At 40.2% G+C, this 21,529-nt stretch overlaps 1 protein-coding gene across 1 annotated transcript; it reads right to left on the bottom strand.

Moving 5' to 3' along the window:
- Window positions 1-3,531: 3,531 nt before the first annotated feature.
- LOC124272602 (peptidoglycan recognition protein 1-like) lies at window positions 3,532-9,373 on the bottom strand. The gene is made up of 4 exons (XM_046707802.1): window positions 9,247-9,373; window positions 5,805-5,993; window positions 4,156-4,551; window positions 3,532-4,083 (listed from the first exon to the last, which is right to left on the bottom strand). Exons 1-3 carry the CDS (start codon window positions 9,371-9,373, stop codon window positions 4,208-4,210), a joined length of 660 nt encoding a protein of 219 aa, XP_046563758.1. The 3' UTR covers window positions 3,532-4,083; window positions 4,156-4,207.
- Between the last annotated feature and the right edge of the window lie 12,156 nt (window positions 9,374-21,529).

Below are 21,529 nucleotides of genomic sequence, written 5' to 3'. Positions count from 1 at the left end.
TTCGATTCCCCACATAGGCACAATGTGTGAAGCCCATTTCTGGTGTCCCCCGCCGTGATATTGCAGGAATATTGCTAAAAGCGGCGTAAAACTAAACTCAGTCAGTCAATCTAAATGAGAATAAAGTAAGAGAAGCGCACGTACAATACACGTCCAACAGCATTCCATCAGGCCACAGAACACCCTTTCGGAGGGATGATTTTCCATGTTTGTCCAAGTTGTCACCATCAGCACCATTCAAGCTATATGACGCCATTGACGGTAGTTTGTAAATAGTCGAGTCTGCACCAGAAAAACGAGTGATTAACATCGTGAGCACCAATCTATGTGCATTAACGTCAGAGACCCTAACCAGTCGTTTACAAGCATGTTTTGCTGAAAATTAATTCCAACGGATCTTCACGGATCGATTATTTGTAAACATATTACAACAGATGACGATTTAATTTTTTTTAAACATACTGCTTGATGGTTGAAATATGAGTCATAATTAGGGTCCCGATCCACAAAGCGTTCGTAGAGCTACAACATTCGTACGTCTATGGTAAACTGTTGCATTACGACAGCTCGTAACATTACGAATGCTTTGTTGACCGGGACCCAGGCTTTCACTGTATCAAGCCAGATATACTATACACCTTTTGATAGGAATGCTATTTTTTTATACTACCTTTATAACCACCCCCTTTTCTATATGATAAGTACGAAAAAAACACTACACGTTGTTGAATATGCTTCGACAACCACTTTTTGCGTGTTAACTTGCTAGCTGTAACAAATTTTAATGTGATTAATAAAAAATCTAAATTTGTTCACAATTACTTGCAATCTGAAGGGAATACACGAAAACGTGAACATCAACAATACCAAAAAGTATGGTCACCATGATCACACCCATTACTTGTCTTGACTGTTGTTTATAACGTCCGACTATTGTCCTTAATGTCATGAAAAACAACCCGTCCACTGGCCTACTGTTTTCTGTGTTGCGCACCACATCCATTACTTGTGTTTACCGTTGTTTACCACACCGGTCTATTGTCTTTAATGTCACGTCTATTGGCCTACTGTTTTCAGTGTTGTGTATGCAACCCATCACTTGTCTTCACTGTTGTTTATAACGTCCGAGGGGCGGTGGGGTAGCCTAATGGTTAAAGCGTTGGCTCGTCACGCCGAAGACCCGGGTTCGGATCCCCACATGGTCACAATGCGTGAAGCCCATTTCTGGTGTCCCCCGCCGTGATGTTGCTGGAATATTGCTAAAAGCGGCGTAAAACCAAACTCAGTCAGTCAGTATAACGTCCGACTATTGTCCTTAATGTCATGTAAAACAACCCGTCCATTGGCCTATTGTTTTCTGTGTTGCGCACCACATCCATTACTTGTGTTTACCGTTGTTTACCACACCGGTTTATTGTCTTTAATGTCACGTCTATTGGCCTAATGTTTTCAGTGTTGTGTATGCAACCCATCCAAAGTCCAATTGTATTCACTGTTGTTTATGTTTTTATGACAACCTCCTGTGGTGTTTACCGTCGTTCATCCGGCTAGTGTCTTTAGTTTTATGTATCATAACCCGTCCAAGTGCCGACTGTCTTCACAACCCGTGAAGATCCGGGTTAGGATTGGTCTTCAGTAATCCATGATTGTCGTAAGAGGGGACTGACGGGATCGGGTGGTCAGGCTCCCTGACTTGGTTGACACGTCATCGTATCCCAATTGCGTAGATTGATGATTATGCTGTTGATGACTGGATTCTCTGGTCCTGACTTGATTATTTACAGACCGCCGCCATATAGCAGGAATATTGCTGAGTGCGGCGTAAAACAACAACCAACCGTCTCCACTGCTGTGTACTTGTCTGTAGTTTATCACACCCGGCTATTGTATTCATCTGGCTATTTGTCTTCACTGTTCGGTATGGCACCAAGTACTTGTCTATAGGGGTGACTATTGATGGGAAAACAACTATTGTGATAGCGAAAGTCTATTGCAACATTCTTTTGCGATAGCGATAGTCTATTGCGACCAACTATTACAATAGTTTTTTTCTCTCCTTGAATAGTCACATTTGAAGTCTTTTCTTAATAAATGTATAGTTTATATGAAATAAAAATAAATTGAAGTAGTCTCAGTTTCAGAAACTTGAAACCCAGATCAAGTAAACAGTTAACACATAAACTCATAAACATAAACATCCTGTATTTTGCGCTGCGCATTTATCAACGGAAGTCAATTACTAAACTATCGATAGTCACACATACTATCGATGCATCGATAGTTTTTCGTTTCTACCATCGATTAATTGCTATCGGAAACTCAACAATTGGAATCCATCGATAGTTCGATGCATCGTTACGGGCCAACTTGTCGATACAAGCGGTTATCGTCTTTAGTGTTATAAACAATGATTCCCCACATGGGTACAATGTTTGACGCCCATTTCTGGTGTCCCCCGCCGTGATATTGCTGGAATATTGCTAAAAGCGGCGTAAAACCCAACTCACTCACTCACTATAAACAATGAACCGTCCAAGTGACAACTGTCTTCATCACTATGTATCACGACAGACTATGTATCGGTGTATATCACGTCCCGCAGAACATATCTGTAACTTTAGTTGGGGTTTTATATAATATATTTAAGAATACTGTTATCTACACAAACGTTTGACATGTTAGTCTAGTACAAAGTACAGAGGTGCAGGGAGATTTGAGAGCTCGAGTCTGAAGAACCTACTCAATCACATTTATCACTGGTTCTTGACAGCTGAACGACTTGGCCGTGATATATATATATCAACATACACAAGATCTTTTTATGCTCACCTGCATAAATTATGCAACGGATGTCAGGGTCATGGTGCGCTGGGTTGACTGGTTTGTAGTTGGACGTGGTACGTTACACTTGTGTAAAAGCATATTTATTCATCATTCGTCAATCAGTAGTCTGTCATTATTGATGAGAATTTGATTTTACAGTGGACTGCAGCTTGGTACCAAATCAAAATAATTCACCTCTGATAAAACCGATGATTGTGTGTCCCATGTCCCTCGTGTATACTTAATTGTACCTATGTGTGATTTATTTTACCACAGAGAACAATCATAGCGGGGACGGTGGGGTAGCCTAGTGGTTAAAGGCTTTGCTCGTCACGCTGAAGATCCGGGTTCGTCTCCCCCACATGGGTACAATGTGTGAAGCCCATTTGTGGTATCCCCCGCCATGATATTGCTGGAATAGTGCTAAAAGCGGCGTAAAACTAATCCTCACAATCTTGGCTAAATACACAAATATTGAATGAAACAGTCATGTCGCTTACATCAAAGCCTTCAAACAGTATTTTTACAATACGTTTTCATTCTTTTTCAGAATTGACTTACCTTGGCATGTGTTTGTGACGGATGTTCGGTGGGACATGAACACCTCGTACCATCACTATTTGATAGTGATTCATAAACACAGGCTATTAATATAGTACGGAACTGTACGGTCGTGTCTTTAACAGAGATTTCTCATGGACACAGAAAGGCTTTTATTGCTTTTATTCGCAAAATATAACAAGATGTTCGCCCTGACAGTGACTGCTGTGTCGATTGTTCCGTCTTCTGGTTTCGTCTTCATTTGGATTTAAAAGGAAACACATGACATAAAATTGACGCATCTTGTTTCAGGCTTTCTTGTTGACTGGAAATTTCTTTTTTATTATCAAAGTCTCTGTACGTTTAACATAGAACGCATAACACAAGTTAGAACAAGGTACTGCTTATCATCTGACCAACAATTAGGGAGATGCGTAATGTGTTTCAATGTAAAGTGTTGTCACCATCTAAAACTTCCAAACTTAAAGTGTATTTATACATAAAGTTTTCTATTCTTTGAATTTGAAATAACAACATTTTGAAACACACACACCCTCTCACACACACAATTTGAAAACACACACACATGTAAATACGCACACGCACATCCATTGTGTCTGATCCACGATGCCACGAGATGAAAGACTCTTTTTGTGAAATTAACATAAACCTCCATATATATTGATTAAAAATATACATTATATAAAAATAGAGCATTGCCTATTAAATTGAAATTAACATAAACCTCCATATATATTGATTAAAAATATACATTATATAAAAATAGAGCACCTATTGAATTGTGAAAGAATTAAGTAGATGTGTACAACGTATAACCAAGACACTATACTGCGGGTCTTTCAGGGGGCACATGTCCAGCGTGGTCCCAGGTTTTGATAATCTCGTACAATTTATCCCCCGGGCACTCCGTCTCCCGCACATCACGGTGCCCATACACTTTGTAGTCGGGAGTTATCTTCCCCTGAGCTACACCACTATCGATGACGTTTTTCACAACCTGAATGGTGAGTTTATTCGGGGGTCGCTCGGTGAAATTTCCCATCACGGATATAGCTATGGCAACACGGTTAAACCCATAGGTGTGTGCCCCGATCCTTGTCCAGTCTCGACCAATGAAAACATGGCCTGCTTCCGACACCAGAAAGTTGTACCCGATATCGTCCCATCCTGTAATACAAGATAAACAGTGAATTCATATATCGGGGCAAATCTGATAATCGGACTTAAAAACCGCCAATCCTTACACTGAAGGGTCTTATCCATTATGTCCTTGTTTCTGGCGGGGCACAATGTCACGGATTATGACTGATTACAGGGATATTTACCCACCTCTTGCACTACATATGCAACTTGCTATGACATGGCTCAAACGTCTTATGCCTGGCAGATGGCGTTGACTAACGCTCAGTCTCTGAATATATACTTTTGATAGTAATAAATAAACCCATTTAAATTGAAAAGGAGCCCTAGTGAGATGAGAGATTCCTGAACCTGAGGAAATCTAATCTCGCTTCTTGATTGCCCATTGCAGCTTCTAGACTGCCCATTGCAGAGGGCAAGGTGGTAGGGAAAATATTATGTCTGTGAGACAGACAAGGTGCGCAATCTCAAACCCGAATTTTGGGTATTCAATTCAATGTCTAGGTACTATACGTTATTATATGTATTGTTTAGTGCGATATGTTATTGAGACAACGTCAATTTACTGTACCGAAAGTCCTTACAGATGTCATGGAGCAAATACTCTCTTCGCTTTCATTGGTTATAACTGAATGTTATATTTATCATGGGCGACTATGTATAACGATGTTGCCTATGATGATGACAATGAGATTTTAGATTGGGATAATGATTTTGCAAGTAAAAGGCCTAATGATGTTAATTTGCTTCTATTAGAATCACCTATTACGGAAGTCAAATATTCGATGCTGTCTCTCGTCTTAAGGTATGTAAATCTGCAGGCGTTGATTGTGTTATATCAGAAATGTTTAAAAACTCATTACCCGACATCCTGGTCTTTCTGGTTAAAAGTTTCAATCGATTATTTGACACTAGCCTTTTTCCTTCTGGTTTGAATGGGAAAAATGTACGCTGCCATAAGATCGATGTATTCAAATCAGAACTCATGTGCCGTTGTGATGACTTCTTTGATTGTCCCTGTTTCTGTTAAATCAAGGATGTGTTGTAAGTCCAACACTTTTCTCATTTTCTATAAATTGGTCATAAGTTGATATTTTTAAATCTGGTAATCATGACATTTGGGTTTTTCCTGATCTTATGGAATCTTCCATGTTACTTTCTTACTGATGTACTGTTGCAATGTTAATTAAATTAAAACTTTCAAAGTTGTATTTTAAGCGGAAAACATTAAACTGTGTCTCCTCGCCAATCATGACGTTAGGAAACTAGTACAACGCTACCTCGATCATCCATATGGAAGTTCTGGATAACTCGCATTTCTTCACAGCCTTCTTCCACGGTTGTGCATGACTTCATGCTTGTGTGATGGATGAAGACGAGGCTGACTGGTTTGTCCATGTGGTGTATTTCACGTGACTCACGAGCGCGCCATTCAGACCGAGAAACGAGGTGAAGGTCGTCCTGGGACACTGAATACAATAAACAAGAAATGTATCGCGTGTAAACAAGCAAACAAACAAACAAACAATTAAACACATATTGAAAATGCATCAAAACCGCATATGTATAAAGAATAATATTGATAAGGTGGATATCAACATTTTTATAGATTAGTGTGCAGAGAAATAGGTGACATTTTTGCAGAGTGAGTGAGTACGCCGCTTTTAGCAATATTCCAGCAATATCGCAACGGAGGACGCCAGAAGTAAGCTTCACACATTGTACCCATGTTGGGAATCGAACCGGGTCTGCGGCGTAACGAGCAAACGCTTTAACCTTCTACGCTACCCCACCGCCCCAATGTTTTGTAGTGAGTGAGTGAGTTTAGGTTTACGCCACTTTTAGCAATATTCCAGCAATATCACGGCGGGGCACACCAGAAATGGGCTTAACACATTGTACCAATGTGGGGAATCGAGCCCGGGTCTTCGGCGTGACGAGCGAACGCCTTAACCACTACGCTACCCCATCGCCCCATGTTTTGTAGAACAGACGAGGATGCTCAAAGTCAAATTACTTGAACTAGTTTATACTTACGCAGTCAATAAGATACATGTGTATTAGCATCACAGCATGAAAGTTAGTTGACGCAATAAAATGAAAATTATTAATTCATCTTACAGTGACATGGTTTGACAGATCACTTGACACTCGAACGGGCTCCGCAAACACTATTGCGTGGTAACTGAAATAACCATTATATATTCAACTTAGAAGCCTACATGTGTGAAATCTATATCGAGATTAAGAAATCAGATATGCCCAAGGAACATATACGTTACACTTCACTGAAACATAAAACTGTATGCCCCCAGGGTCATGAGGTCACGAGGTCAAAGAACAATTATAATGTATATACACTCATACAACGCACTGGCTCTCGTCTTACAGATTTGTTCATAGTCTGTAGCATTGATCTTTGAGCTAATCCGATTTTACATGAGGTGGTTAACCCTGTTCTCGCACTCCAGTGTACAACTCCAAAATGTTACCTGTAAAGTGGGCCCCGTCTTAAAAGATTGTTTCTTTGTAATTATTTTTAAAAATTGGTTCCAACAGGAGATATTCCATGAGCTGGATCAATAGCATGCGTCATAGAGCTTTGCAGACTATTGTGATGTCATCCGTTAACATGACCTCACAATCAGGGGCGGCGGGGTAGCCTAGTGGTTGAAGCGTTCGCTCGTCACGCCGAAGACCAGGGTTCGATTCCCAACATGGGTACAATGTGTGAAGCCCATTTCTGGTGTCCCCCGTCGTGATATTGTTGGAATATTGCTAAAAGCTTCGTAAAACTAAACTCACTCAATCAAATAACATGACAGCACCAAAGGTGTCCAACTTTCACACTCAAGGGTTATTACTGTTAGAGCATTTTTTCGGGTGAGAAATAGAATCTCACCCAAGTGTCTTTGATGTTAAATAGATCAAAAATGAACTTTATCGAAATTATCAAAAGATATTTGGATGATATATCTCTGTGAGTATATGCATAATAACATTTAGGTTAACATGCACAGACTTTCGCCTGAGTCAAGTGCCTCTCTTAATGTGAATGTTGATATTGCGTAGCAGCAATACAGCGACCTCGGGCAGTAACCTAGTAGCAGGTGACACGCACCTTAACGAGAGTAGTCAGGGTAAGGACAATTGAGGCTGGAGACTTACGACTTGACAACTTCGCCGACGGACGTGAGTTGCCTCAGGAGATAAATAGTGTTATCAACAACCTAAAAAACTGAAATCTGAACTCCTGACATCGGAGATGGAAATCAACATCGAGTAGTAACATATTGACCAGAAGTTGTCGTGAACTACTTCACAAAGAGGAAGTATCTCCACACAAACAACATATGTCTGTTGCATGCCTCTGAGGCTGTGACGATACAACTTCCTGATGTATTATCGTGGTTTTGATTTTGATATACACAGCTGACACAGCTGTTCATTGTGTGAGTTTGGAGGCAGTGATGCTTTTGTAGTTTACATACCGTATTGATCATATATGAAGTTAAGTCTGCGCAGTTAGTTGCTGTGGTTTCAAGAAGTCGGAGAGAGTGATATATTTACAAAATGACCCCATGAAAATACACTAGCCACGCGGGCCAGTGACTGTGGATATTTACTGACCCGACTGGATTTTTACTATCCACGGGCTATCGGGCCACTGCCTTTTTCGCACACTGCTGCTACTACTACTACTACTACTACTACTTCATCTACTTCACTACTACTACTACTACTACTACTACTACTACTACTACTACTACTACTACTACTACTACTACTACTACTATTACTACTACTACTACACTACTACTTTCACCGCAGCCGCCACAAGTACTACTACCACCACTGCTGCTACCACTACCACTACCACCACAACCACTACTAGCTACTACTTCATTAGTGCTGACTTTCGTACCATATCAAACGTATTCGTAGTGTTATCTTTAACTGGTTAAACCATGTCAAAACCCTACATGGGCAAACGGTAACGATCTAAGAGACAATGTTATCATAGATAACACGTTATAGAAGTGATAAAGGAACCAGTAACAGCGTAATGCTGGACAAACACATCTGTAGAAATCACTGTTTATCAATACTGCAGATATTAGGTCAAAGGTTAAACTGTAGTCACGTGACTGTTGATAACTACTCCTTCAAACTACTACTAATTCCGTCATCATTAATATTTACAGCTGAGACGGCGGTTCTTATATGCTGAAAGCTACTTACTTGTGTATGAAATGTCTTCCTTCTCTCAACTGGTATGCAAACCTCACACACAGAGAGAAATATCAAAACTGAATCTGTAACAGCGCCACGCTTGAAAGGAAGGCGCTCGACGGTTACATTCCGCCCGATGACAGTAGCCTCCCCTTTACTACTTCCGCAAAACAGTTACAGAGCGCATTATGTACATGATATCCTGTGTTACGTAAGCCGTTGCTAATAAAACTATCGTAAATAACTTAATGGATATATTGCTTTGTCATATCAACGCCGTGTCTACGATAACATTCGTAATAATTCAGACATGGTGGAAAATCGTTGATTATCCACTGAGCTATTTTTAGAAGGAATTCCGTCTTCGTTTTCGCAAATGTGTGTCAGACACGGAGGTTGGGCTGACAGCGTACGTCACTTTTACATCCAGCTTCCTTGACAAACAGGAGCGGAATGTCAGGGTGTACGGTACGCGGGGTATCCAAGTACCTGTAAATGGTCTGGGTGGGTATACGTGGCGCTTCCCCGATCTACAACACGTAGTCCATGTCCCTAGAGTGTGCAGGGCTGTTAATGTGAAAGGAGAGGACAAACACACTCCACGGGAGACTGACATCAAGTCCGGGAAATATAGTTCCCCTTTTTAGACAATGAATGATGTTTGTTTCTTGTTTGTTGTTTAACGCAATATTCTAGATACATGGCGGCGGTCTGTAAATAATCGAGTCTGGACCAGACAATCTAGTGATCAACAGCATGAGCATCGACCTACGCATATGGGATGCGATGCCATGTGTCAACCAAGTCAGTGAGCCTGGCCACCCGATCCCGTTAGTCGCCTCTTACGACAGGCATGGGTTGCTGAAGACAAATTGTAACCCGGATCTGAATGAATGAAAGGACCAATCAATCAATCAATCAATCAACCAATCAACCAATCAATCAATCAATCAATCAATCAATCAATCAATCAATCAATCAATCAGTCAGTCAGTCAGTCAGTCAGTCAGTCTCAGGGAGATCTCAGATTTCACACCCTGAAACATATGAAAGGAATGCTAAGTAATATGAACAGCTAGTACCCATAATCTAGTCATCAACATCACAATAGTACATCTAGTACATACATCACTAACATCAGTATACCATGACATATTTGACTCGTATTCAGTGGCAGCATGTCACCATCGTCTGCCATATCTGTAGGACTTAAGGGAAATTGCGGGGCGATGTGGGTAGCCTAGTTGTTAAAGCGTTTGCTCGTCACTCTGAAGATCCGGGTTCGATTTCCCACAATGGTACAATGTGTGAAGCCCATTTCTGGTGTTCCCTGTCGTGATATTGCTGGAATATTGCCAAAACTCACTCACTTACTAAGGGTAATTGCAAACGGGTTTAGGGGTATGCGAATAGATTGTGCGTGTATATAAACGATTGTTTATAATATGTCACAATTGGTATCTACTCCTTATAATTACTGTCATGTTGTTAGATATTCGGTTATATTTTTATTGAAACAATGATAAACATGACATTGTCAGAAAGTTGACCGTAACTACGACATTAAGATAAATATCTGGAAAGGGAATATTAGACGGAAACAGGTCAAAACGGCCTTAGGTCAAAACAGCCACGGACGCTGTAGACAAAAAGGACTCACCAAATTGAGTGGGCTTCAAACATTGTACCCATGTGGGGAATCAAACCCGGACCTTCAGCGTGACGAGCGAACGTTTTAACCACTAGCTAGGTTACCCCACCGCCCCCACCAAATTGTAAAATACTTAATATCAATTTATAATATTAAGCGTAATACAATTACGAATAACACAGGCAGGCATCAAGTTACATGAAATATATTTTCTTTCTTTAGCTAGACAAACTGGATTTGTCTCAGATATACAACAGACTACGCATGCACTGCAAATAGAATGCCAATCATGTGGTTGAAATATAATAATGTCTGAAAAAGATATATACTTTCATAAATATGAGTAATGCAACTATACTATTTATATCCTCTTTATAGTGTTACAGGCTAGGCCTAGACTAGCAGCTAGTCTCTGAAATTAACATATTTTACAGAAAATAAAAGTTTTTAAATTAAAATTATAAATAAAATAAAAAGGAGCCCAGAGACATTCTTCGTACACTGGCCACACATTCTAGACTTGCATGGGCTGAATTGGGTATATTTGTTGCAGGGTCTGTATGACAGACAAGGTTAGGCTTTACATACAACATTATTGATAATAATTGTGAGAGTGGTAGGGGTTTTAGTTTATTGTTGTGCTATACACACGGCAATGACACGTAGGCTGTTTGGAACTTGGCTTGTGGTCTTGAAGCATGAAACAGAACACCGCCATATAGCTGGACTATTGCTGAGTGCGGCGTAAAACTAAACTCACTCATCCACTGAGACACAACAGTCACGTGCAGTGAGTCTCGTGATCACCTTAGCGATCGCAAATGCTTTGGAATGTAAGCACATGGCTAAACAGGAAAAGGCATCGAAATTGCAAAGTTAACTAAAAAAAGCGAGCGTGCCACGACTCACAAATCAACGTGAGCGTGCCATGGGTAGGCGTAATATAGACAATCCGCTGCAGCAACTACACGAGCCCTGTGCAGAAGTCGTCAGACAATACGCAGTCTGAGGACCCGTGTGAAACAGAACAGAACAGAACTTTATTGCTTTTCACGCCGTAAGACAACGGCATATGAAGATCACAATGATTATATACATGTTGGTGACAGGGTAGACTAACAACTAGTCTCTGAAATGAACATATTTTACTGAAAAAAGTTCATAGTGAAAAAAAAAATATAATGAAAAGGAGCCCTGAGACGAAGCTGAGGAAATCTAGACTTGCCACATTTTCTAGACTTGTGTGGGCTTTCTTGGATATATTTGCTTCAGGGTCTGTACGACAGACTAGTGACAGGGCTGTTAGTCTGAATATAAGACATATAACATACACATAATAAATAGCAGTATATAGTACTTTCTTTTACACAGAGGACTTACATCTAAATTTTCACATAAATTTTACTGAAAAAAGTGACTTTATAATTCACTTTCCCAGTGACTTGTACCTGGGCATGACAGTGTTACAAAACGTACAAAGTTTTCGTAGTTGACCAACTTTTTCAATTTGAAACTATTGACCTAACTTAACAGAGTTTGGTCTTTTGTAAAAGTAAGGTTTAATAAATTGCTTTTAGAATCAACAAAATTGGGATGTTCTAAAATCGTACGGTGTTCATCACCGATAGAGGTATTACAGAGAGTAGATATACGCCCCGTGACAGATGGTCCGAGGCCTAGGGAGCCGAGTGTGACGTTGCACTAAGATGACGTACAAAAAACAGCCTAGGTAGTCTCCGCATCAGATTTCTGGCAGCAGCCTCCACTAGCAGAACATTGTTTGGAGGTAGAGGGTCAGTATACGGACCCTTGGGAATATACTGCGGGCTGGCTGTATCCGAGTTAGTCGACCAATCAGGAGACCTATCTTGACGCAGTGTCATCGCGTTTACGATGGGTCTGTAGAAATGTCGGATTGAGCCAGAGGGAGTGAAACAGGAATGTATTCAATGACGAGTCACACTTCAATCTACTCTTTGCCGATCTGGATGTGGTCTTAGAGGAGTGACGGTGACACACAGTGTTTAGTTTGTGAGGTTGACCGATTTGGAGGGGACTGACTGACTGACTGAGTTTGGTTTTACGCCGCTTTTAGCAATATTCCAGCAACATCACGGCGGGGGACACCAGAAATGGGCTTCACACATTGTACCCATGTGGGATTCGAACCCGGGTCTTCGGCGTGACGAGCCAACGCTTTAACCACTAGGCTACCCCACCGCCCCCGATTTGGAGGGGAAAGCGTAATGGTTTAGGGGAGCATTTACGTTTGTGCAGACTGTCGATCTCAATTGTGTAGTCCAGGGAATCTTATTACCATACAGTATGGGGACCTTATTGATGCACCTAGTGGACCTGGACTGACATTTCAGCATGGCCACGCTACGCACCATTCTGCAATTATAACGCAGATTCTTGAAACGCAACGGTGGTGTTGATGTCATAAAATGGTCTTTTTGTTCCTCAGACTTGAACCCGATCGAACACATTCGGGATGAGCTTGAAATATGAATTCGACAGCAGATGAACCAACTACCGCATGCAGACCTTGCGAGAACGTGGGCAAGCACTCGTTGAGCAATGGCGACTTCTGGAAAGGGTGTTGCGACATGTTCTCCTGTCCATGAGGAGACGTTGTGCTGCCTTCGCGGCTACCCACGAATTGCACACTCGTTATTGACGTCTTCTGTTCCAACAGTTCTATCAGTGTAAAGTTCGCGATGGTGCGGTCGTGAACGTCATGCATTATTTTCCCACTAAAATGATGCCGCAATCCACTCCTTATCGTCTTTAGTGTTTCCTAGATGACAGCAGTGTGATACACGTCATCTTCCTATTAATGAACACGCTACTTCTGTTGTGGGATCCAGTTTAACAATTGTCACGTTTTAACATTGCTTGAGCACATACAGTCATAGTATATTACACAAACTTAATCACGAAAGCTTTGAATACATAACATGTTCCGTATTGGAAACCGAGATTCTGTTCCAATCGATTGTTGTTGACATTACTCGCCATATGAAAGAACGCAACAATAAAAAAGCAGTTTATTTTGTGCGATGATTCTATTACAAGAGTTGCAACTATATAACCGTCGGTACATTTCAATGGTTTCAGTTAAATGGTTTTTACACCTATTTTAGCAAGTGATGCTTATTTTGAGTGAAACATAACACACTTCCCATTCAACATGATGCCAAATGGAAGTCTGGCATCTTGTGACAATTCTTGTGGTTTTTACGGACCCACCAAACGGGACCTTGACGATCCGGGTTAGAATTGGTCATCAGCCGATCATGCTCATGCTGTTGATCACTGGATTGTCTGGTCCAGACTCGATTATTACCGCCGCCATATAGCTGGAATATTGCTGAGTACTGGGTAAAACAAGAAACCAACAAGATGATACAGATTGGCAGTTCGGCATATTGTCATAATACATACGTTTTGCGAGATTTTACGTGCGCATCAGATTGATCTTGAGCCGCGCATCAACACCACATCGCGTTTACAGTCTCAATTTGTAATGGGCAGCATTTTTATTTTCTGTGTTTCTCATCGCCCGACCCTCCCTTCTAATTTTGTTGCCGACCTCCCCAAAACACATTTTTTTCATTCCAACACCGTCGACTCGAACCTAAAACGTACCGCCTTGTCACATTAACTGTTTATCTCTTTATCAGTCGCTGCCACAAGTCCAAAGAACGCGAGAAATTGTAATAAGAATTACAATAAATGAGAATCAAGAACATTATTCAGATAATTTTGTCTTTCTTAATTTTTTCCCGACCGACTGACCCATGTTCAGAATTTGGTGACTACGTGAAACACATAAAAAATGATGCCCAATGCATTGAACAAATTTCCATTCTGTTAAAGCAAATATTGTATACAAGAAACACCTATCTGTTCTCGGTTTATCCAATTGCAACTACTTAAGTAGAGAGGGTTACTTTCGCCGCTGAAAGGACCGAAGTATATGTATAAGTATAGTTATATCCTCAGCGCCTGAACCCTTCCATTATCAGCAACATTGCCCTAAGTCATATATTCATATGATTGGTCGTTTTGAAAAAGAGTAAAATAAAATAAAAACAGTTTAAATCAACAATGTCATGTGTTTAAAATGGTTGTTGTTTAACGCTGCAAAAGCAAACTCTACTAAATCGAGTTTGGGCCAGATAATCCAGTGATTGGCATAAGGAACATGGATGAATTCAATTTGAACACGATGCCATGCATTAACCAAGTCGGCGAGCCTGAAAATAATCAGGTAGTTTTAGATATCAGGTCCATCTTGGACTTGGGCTTTTATGATTTTTAATGTCACATTTTCATTTTGTTAAACAATTCACTTAGTTGACTCCAACTATTTTGAGGGAAATTCCATTCTTATTGTTATTTCATTGAATGCCCAGAATGGTCGGTGGATGTTAAATTCATGGTGATATGGGATAGTGTTATAGTTACACACGCTTGCATTATTGTCATCATTCCTGGTGAAAAAAAGACGTAAAAGTTTTAATTACTTTAACACACGAACTGAACCTTTAACTGTTTAAAACCGTTGCACACAAGCGTTGTTTTCCTGGGCATAAAGAGTTAATTCCCTTTGGTTGATTTGCTTCAATCCATTCCTAGCCTTCAGTAAATTTATCTATCTCTACAATATCTGCTTTAGTAACAGTTGAAAAAGTGAAACATTTGCATGTGTATTGCCAGTTAAAGTCTAATGAAAACGTTCAGCTAATGTACAGTGCTCGGTCATGTTTTATTTCAAAATAATGTCAGGGATAGCATGAAAACCTAGTATCATATCTAGGGGTGACTATTGACGGGGAAACAACTATTGCGATAGCGATAGTCTATTGCTACCAACTATTGCAATACAAATGGTGGATTGAGAATGGTAGATATAAATGTGTTTATATCATCGCTAAAGCTCAGTATCCTAAAAAAAGCATGTTTAAGAACCTCTATAATAGCTACTTTCCATTAAAACTCCTTTTTCAACTGGGTGCCCATGTATCGTCTTACAGACTTTGTAAAATTGATAACCCCTACTGGCAGGATTTGATATATATTTGGAGTAAATACTATAGGTCTCATTTGACAGATGCAAGAGATATTCAGGCTATTCTAGCTGAACCGATATGGTTTAACCACCAGTGTACAGACTCAAATTTTATTATAGAAAACTAGTTCTGTAAAGGAGTGCATTATATAAGAGACCTATGTGACGAGAACGGGCTCTTATCCTTTGTAGACTTGAAAATATATTCAACCTCAAGGGTACTTATTTGGACCATCATCGCGTTGTTAGTAACCTCCATAAAGAATGGATAAGGGTGATAGACAATTCTAAACCTATATGTGTCTACGATCTTAGGATTAATAACTTTTTTCATGGAATGGACTAAACTATCAAAGGGATCTCGGAAGATATATGATATACTTGTGCAAAATAATTATCTCCCTATTGTCTGTAGTAAATGGCTACAAATGTTCTTAACTGACTTAAACTGGAAGGAAATATTTAGTCTTCCTAAACAATGCTGTAGAGATATCAAGCTACAAGATTTCCAATATAGATTTTGCATCGCATTATATACACCAAAAAGGAATTATTTAAAATGAAGTTGATCGACAATAGTATTTGTCAAAGATGTAACAATGAAAACGAATCGATTGTGCATGTATATTTTGAATGTCCACAGGTAAGTCATTTTTGGTACAATCTGGAACAATTTTTGAGACAACATCTGTGTTATGAGATTCAGCTTAATCTTAAATCCATCCTCTTTGGTATCCAGGGGACTTCAAAACTGGTGAACCGCATTCTTTTGGCCGGAAAAAGATATATATATATATATATATATATATACATATCTCCCAAAAAAGAAACGCATCATAAAAATAGCAATTTCATGTAGCCATGAGTTAAAAGGTGATTCATTTTACAAAAGGTTTTGCTCTGTTTATGAGTCCTATGGTGTTTATGTTTTGAAACATCACAACAAAACGCACCATCCGTAAAATACCCGTATTTAACAGCATGATTTACAATTTCGGCGTGTAGTGTCACAGAATACACAATTCACATGCAATGCACGTGAAAGTTGGGGATCAGATAGTCTCAATGATGTGTATAAAAGGTTGATCGCTGTCTGTCGATTATTCACTGTATTTGGAATATTGTTGACGAACGCAAAATGCCACGTCTAAGTGAAGCCAACCGTCATATCGCCATTGGTTTGCTTGAAGCTGGCCAGTCTCAACGTGCAGTTGCCCGACGCATGAATGTTCACCAAAGCACCATTTCACGGCTCTGGGAGAGATATCGCCGGCAGAATGCGGTAGCAGATGCCCCTCGTGGTGGGCGACCTCGAGCGACCACTGCGGCGCAGGATCGCTACATCCGGGTACATCACCTGCGTCATCGAACAGCTACGGCGACCAGTACCGCTCGACAAATACCCGGATTGAGGAGGCTTTCTGACAGACCGTCAGGAACAGGTTTAGAGAGGCTGGTTTACGTGCCAGAAGACCTTATTTTGGCCCTGTGCTTCGACAACAACATCGTCGACATCGAGTTCAATGGTGCACCAACGTTCAGGCCTGGAACCTACCGAATTGGCGTAGAATCTGGTTCAGTGATGAAACACGATTTCTGTTGGAACGCCGCGATAGAAGAATGCGGGTGTACAGACGTCGACGTGAACGTTTAGCCGACGCTTGCGTTCCACAGGTGGACAGATTCGGCCGGGGAAGTGTTATGATGTGGGAAGCGATCACCTGCCGTAGGAGAAGTGATTTGGTGATGATCCAGGGCAACCTGACAGCTCAACGGTACTGTGACGAAATCCTACGCCCACACCTACTTCCAATCATTGATAGCCAGAGGGAGTTGTTTCAACAGGACAATGCCAGGCCCCACACAGTACGTCACACTAGAGACTTCCTCCAGAACCACAACATCAATGTGCTCCCCTGGCCCTCAAGATCACCGGACTTACACCCGATCGAACATCTGTGGGATGCCCTGGACAGACGGGTGCGACGCCGTAACCCTCAGCCCCAGACACTTCAGCAACTCGCACAGGCACTACAGGCAGAGTGGGCTGCGATTGGGCAACACGAGATTCTGAGACTTATTCGTTCGATGCCGATGCGATGCCGTGCAGTTCTGGATGCCCACGGTGGTCACACGAGGTATTGACTTCAGCGCCACCACACGTCTCCATGTGACACTCAAACTGACTTTCCTCGAGTTGGTGCCGAAGACGGATAAGTCTGCATTCCCAGTGTGCAATTTCGCTATATTTCATTGACTCATAAAGCCTACAAGATGTTTCAAAATAAACATAAAAATACAGTTGAAATTCCTATATGCGTTTCTTTTTGGGGAGAGTATATATACGTTGTATTAGAAATGAATCTCTATCTTTCAAATCTTTTATTGCTACCTTGAAAGATATTTTTCAAGTTGAGAGATATGTTGCTAGAATAAAAAAAACAAATAAATGAATGTATGAGCAAATGGCTACCACTACTCACAATATGGACTGATGTGTCATGACTTAACATGCTTAAAGTAGAATTTTGAGATAGTGAATTACAATATGTGTCGATTCACGGATGGGAAAAGATATACATATTTATATTCTTAAGCTGTATTAGAAATTTAATTTTGTCCTTAAAATCCTCCATCGCTTCTTTGAAAGATATGTTGCCAGAATGAAAAACCAGCCAGACGAAAGTGGAGTAAACGGGCACCCATTACACAACATGGTCTGATGTGTTATGACTCTTCAATGTATACAATCTATGATCTTTGTGCAGTAATACTTGAATGTATCTACTCATGTTTGAAAGACTGATGTGTTGTGAACTGTCAACATATACAAGCTTGTATTAGGCATGACATCTGTATAATAATGTATGAATGTTTCTACCTCTTGGTTACCCAGAATGATATGGTGCTATTATGAAAACAAACCAAATGAACCCAGTAGCAAACAAGTAATATTACCCATAGCACCGACTTACCTAATTGCTCAAGCTTAGACGATCCGCAATTATACAACTTTGATTGTATGATTTTTGTATAAAACGATTGTAACTAAAAATGTCACCTGTCAATGTGTATGATTTTTGTATAGAATGAATGTACCTACTGATGTTAATAAAAAAATGTGAAAAAACCCAAAAACTATTGCAATACAATTGCAATATTTCTTCTCTCAATGAATTGTCTCATTTGAAAGTCATTTCCCAAATGAATGTATAGTTTATATGAAATAAAAACAAGCTGAAGTAATTTCAGTCTCATTTGATAACAGACCATCCTGGTTCCCGGGCCTCTCATTAGTTTATGTAAACTAATGAGAGGCCCGGGAACCAGGATGATAACTGATAAGAAATTTGAAACCCAGATCAAGTAAACAGTTAACAGGTAACAGGGGTGGATAACTCTAAATCAAAGTGAACGAATCTAGCACTTCCTGTATTTTGCGCTGCGCATTTATCAACAGAAGTCAATTACTAAACTATCGATAGTCATATATACTATCGATGCATCGATAGTTTTTCGTTTCTAACATCGATTAATTGCTATCGGAGACTCAGCATTTGCGATAGTTCAATGCATCGTCACAACCCTAATCATAACATAACGACCGCCGGGGAACAGTGAGTGAGTGAGTGAGTTTAGATTTACGCCACTTTTAGCAATATTCCAGCAATATCACGGCATGAGACACCAGAAATGGGCTTCACACATTGTACCCATGTGGAGAATCGAACCCGGGTCTTCGGCGTGACGAATGAACGCTTTGACCACTAGACTACCCCACCGCCCGAGGAACATAGAAAACAATTATGATCATATTTAGTTTTTGAAACAAAAGTATATTATATACGCACATTTAACCCTATTTGGAGTTGGAAAATAGTTTTACTATACCAAGTTTACCAGTTATTGAATTTTGTTTGAAGTTAATGCTTCCTACCCTCTGAAACAGCAATGAATGAAGCTGCCATTGACGGGGGTTAAGTGTACAAATAAGTGTTGGAAATACAGAACGTCATTGATTGTTTTTATGTGTTTAACTAAGAGGGAAATATGTTTTGTGCAATCATGATTCATTTCTGGTTAAAAGTCCTTAAAACTGGGGAATTATTCATTCGTGCAAACATATAAAAGCAAACGTTACTTTTACGAAAATTTCGATTGTGAACAACCATTACGAGTGACTGTCTTATTTTCTTTATCCAGTATACCATACCCATAGTTAGAATGATGACAATGATGATGATGATGATGATGGTGATAACTGCTTATTTTGCATAGACGTGCCTCCTCAAGGTGCGCTGAGAGGACAAAGCGCCACTAATTCTCATACTTATTCAATTTCTGCAAGTAATCAAAACAATATAAATAGTCAGTTAGGATCACTCGAAGTAGGAAAATTTCAAATTGTGTGTTGGTTTAAAACGACAGTCTTAATCGTTTTCGAAACCTGATATACTTTATGACAGGTATGTTAATATTTGACATAACATCATACTTCAGCCACCACCACCCCTCCCCTCGATGAGCCTGTGTAGGCATGCTAGCTTGGCTTCTTACGGAACATCTTAAAAAAGGAAGTTCATCGGGTAAATGGCGGCATATACCTAGCCCTATGACTAGGACTGACTGACTGACTGAGTTTGGTTTTACGCCGCTTTTAGCAATATTCCAGCAACATCACGGCGGGGGACACCAGAAATGGGCTTCACACATTGTACCCATTTAGGGATTCGAACCCGGGTCTTCGGCGTGACGAGCCAACGCTTTAACCACTAGGCTAGCCCACCGCCCCCTATGACTAGGAGGGATACAATTCGGTACAGTATGGTGCTTGAATACCAGGGTGCCGTGAATAATTGTATCAATCATAATATTTCAAAACGTCAAAGCTACAAAATATCGAGTCTAGATTGTCCGCCTAAGCAGATTCAATGGGGAAAGATAACGGTTGAAAATATATAAAAGAATCGCTGCAAACCAATGATAATCAGGTGTTCAAAGGTCAAGTGTCAAATGTCAAGAGCCACTTAAAGCGGTCGTAAAATCACCTTAAAAGTGCCTGGTTAACTGAACAACGCCACGTTTCAGTTGCATGTTCAAATCTGTTCATAGTCTTGTATCATAAGCAATTTCTTGTTTCTCTCATAAGCCTTTTACTGATCATAAGTACTGAATCTTGTTTTATAAACAGGTATTTCTCATACAAGGTTTATACATTTTACCCTGACCCTGACTGATTTCGTGTCTGTATTTGGGTTGGCTTGTTATTTTCAGCTAAAACTCTAAGTTTGAAAACTGTTTGCATATTTAACACACAGATTTTTGTTGTATGAGTCTTTTTTTCCTAAGGTCACGTATCGAAAAATGGGAAAGATGTGTCACTAGTAAACCATGTTTATATTGTTTTGTTTGTTTAATTAACGTTGCACTGAACAATACTCCAGCATTATTGCGACAATCTGTAAATAATCGAGTCTGGACCAGACAATCCAGTGATCAATAGCATGAGCATCGATCTACGCCATTGGGATACTATGCCATGTGTTCACCAAGTCAACAAGCCTGACCGCCCGATCCCGCCATAGCATGTTACACGTAGGGGCTGTGAAGATCAATTTCTACCCAGATCTTGACAGGTCCTGTGCTTGTGAGAGTTGACTAATTAGACCAGTTGCTCGGGATCAGTGACTTGGCAGATATATGGCTCTATGCTCATGATGTCAATCACTGCTTTTTTTACATACCACTGTCGTATACCTGGAATGTTGCTTATTGCGACGTAAGCAACACACCATGAACCATATTTCTGCCTGGAAGGATTTATCAAACAAAAAATGCATTCCAAAAATATGTTTTTTAAATTCGTTTGCAAATGATATTACGTGTTTTTAGCGTGGTGATTTTCTCTCAAAATGAACGAGGTGCCCACACTGCTGCCCCCACCCCGTTGTTGAGATGCCTCAGGAAAAATAATCCGATTGAAAAAATGTTCAAAAAATGGTTTCATCATTACTGGGTAAAGTATTAAGGATAAAAAAATCAGC

Source organism: Haliotis rubra, unplaced genomic scaffold (genome assembly GCF_003918875.1).
Source record: "Haliotis rubra isolate DU_JTF1 unplaced genomic scaffold, ASM391887v1 Scf171, whole genome shotgun sequence".
Classification (NCBI taxonomy): domain Eukaryota; kingdom Metazoa; phylum Mollusca; class Gastropoda; order Lepetellida; family Haliotidae; genus Haliotis; species Haliotis rubra.
The sequence above is the reverse complement of the archived record's forward strand: the minus strand, read 5'-3'. Positions and strand labels throughout refer to the sequence as shown.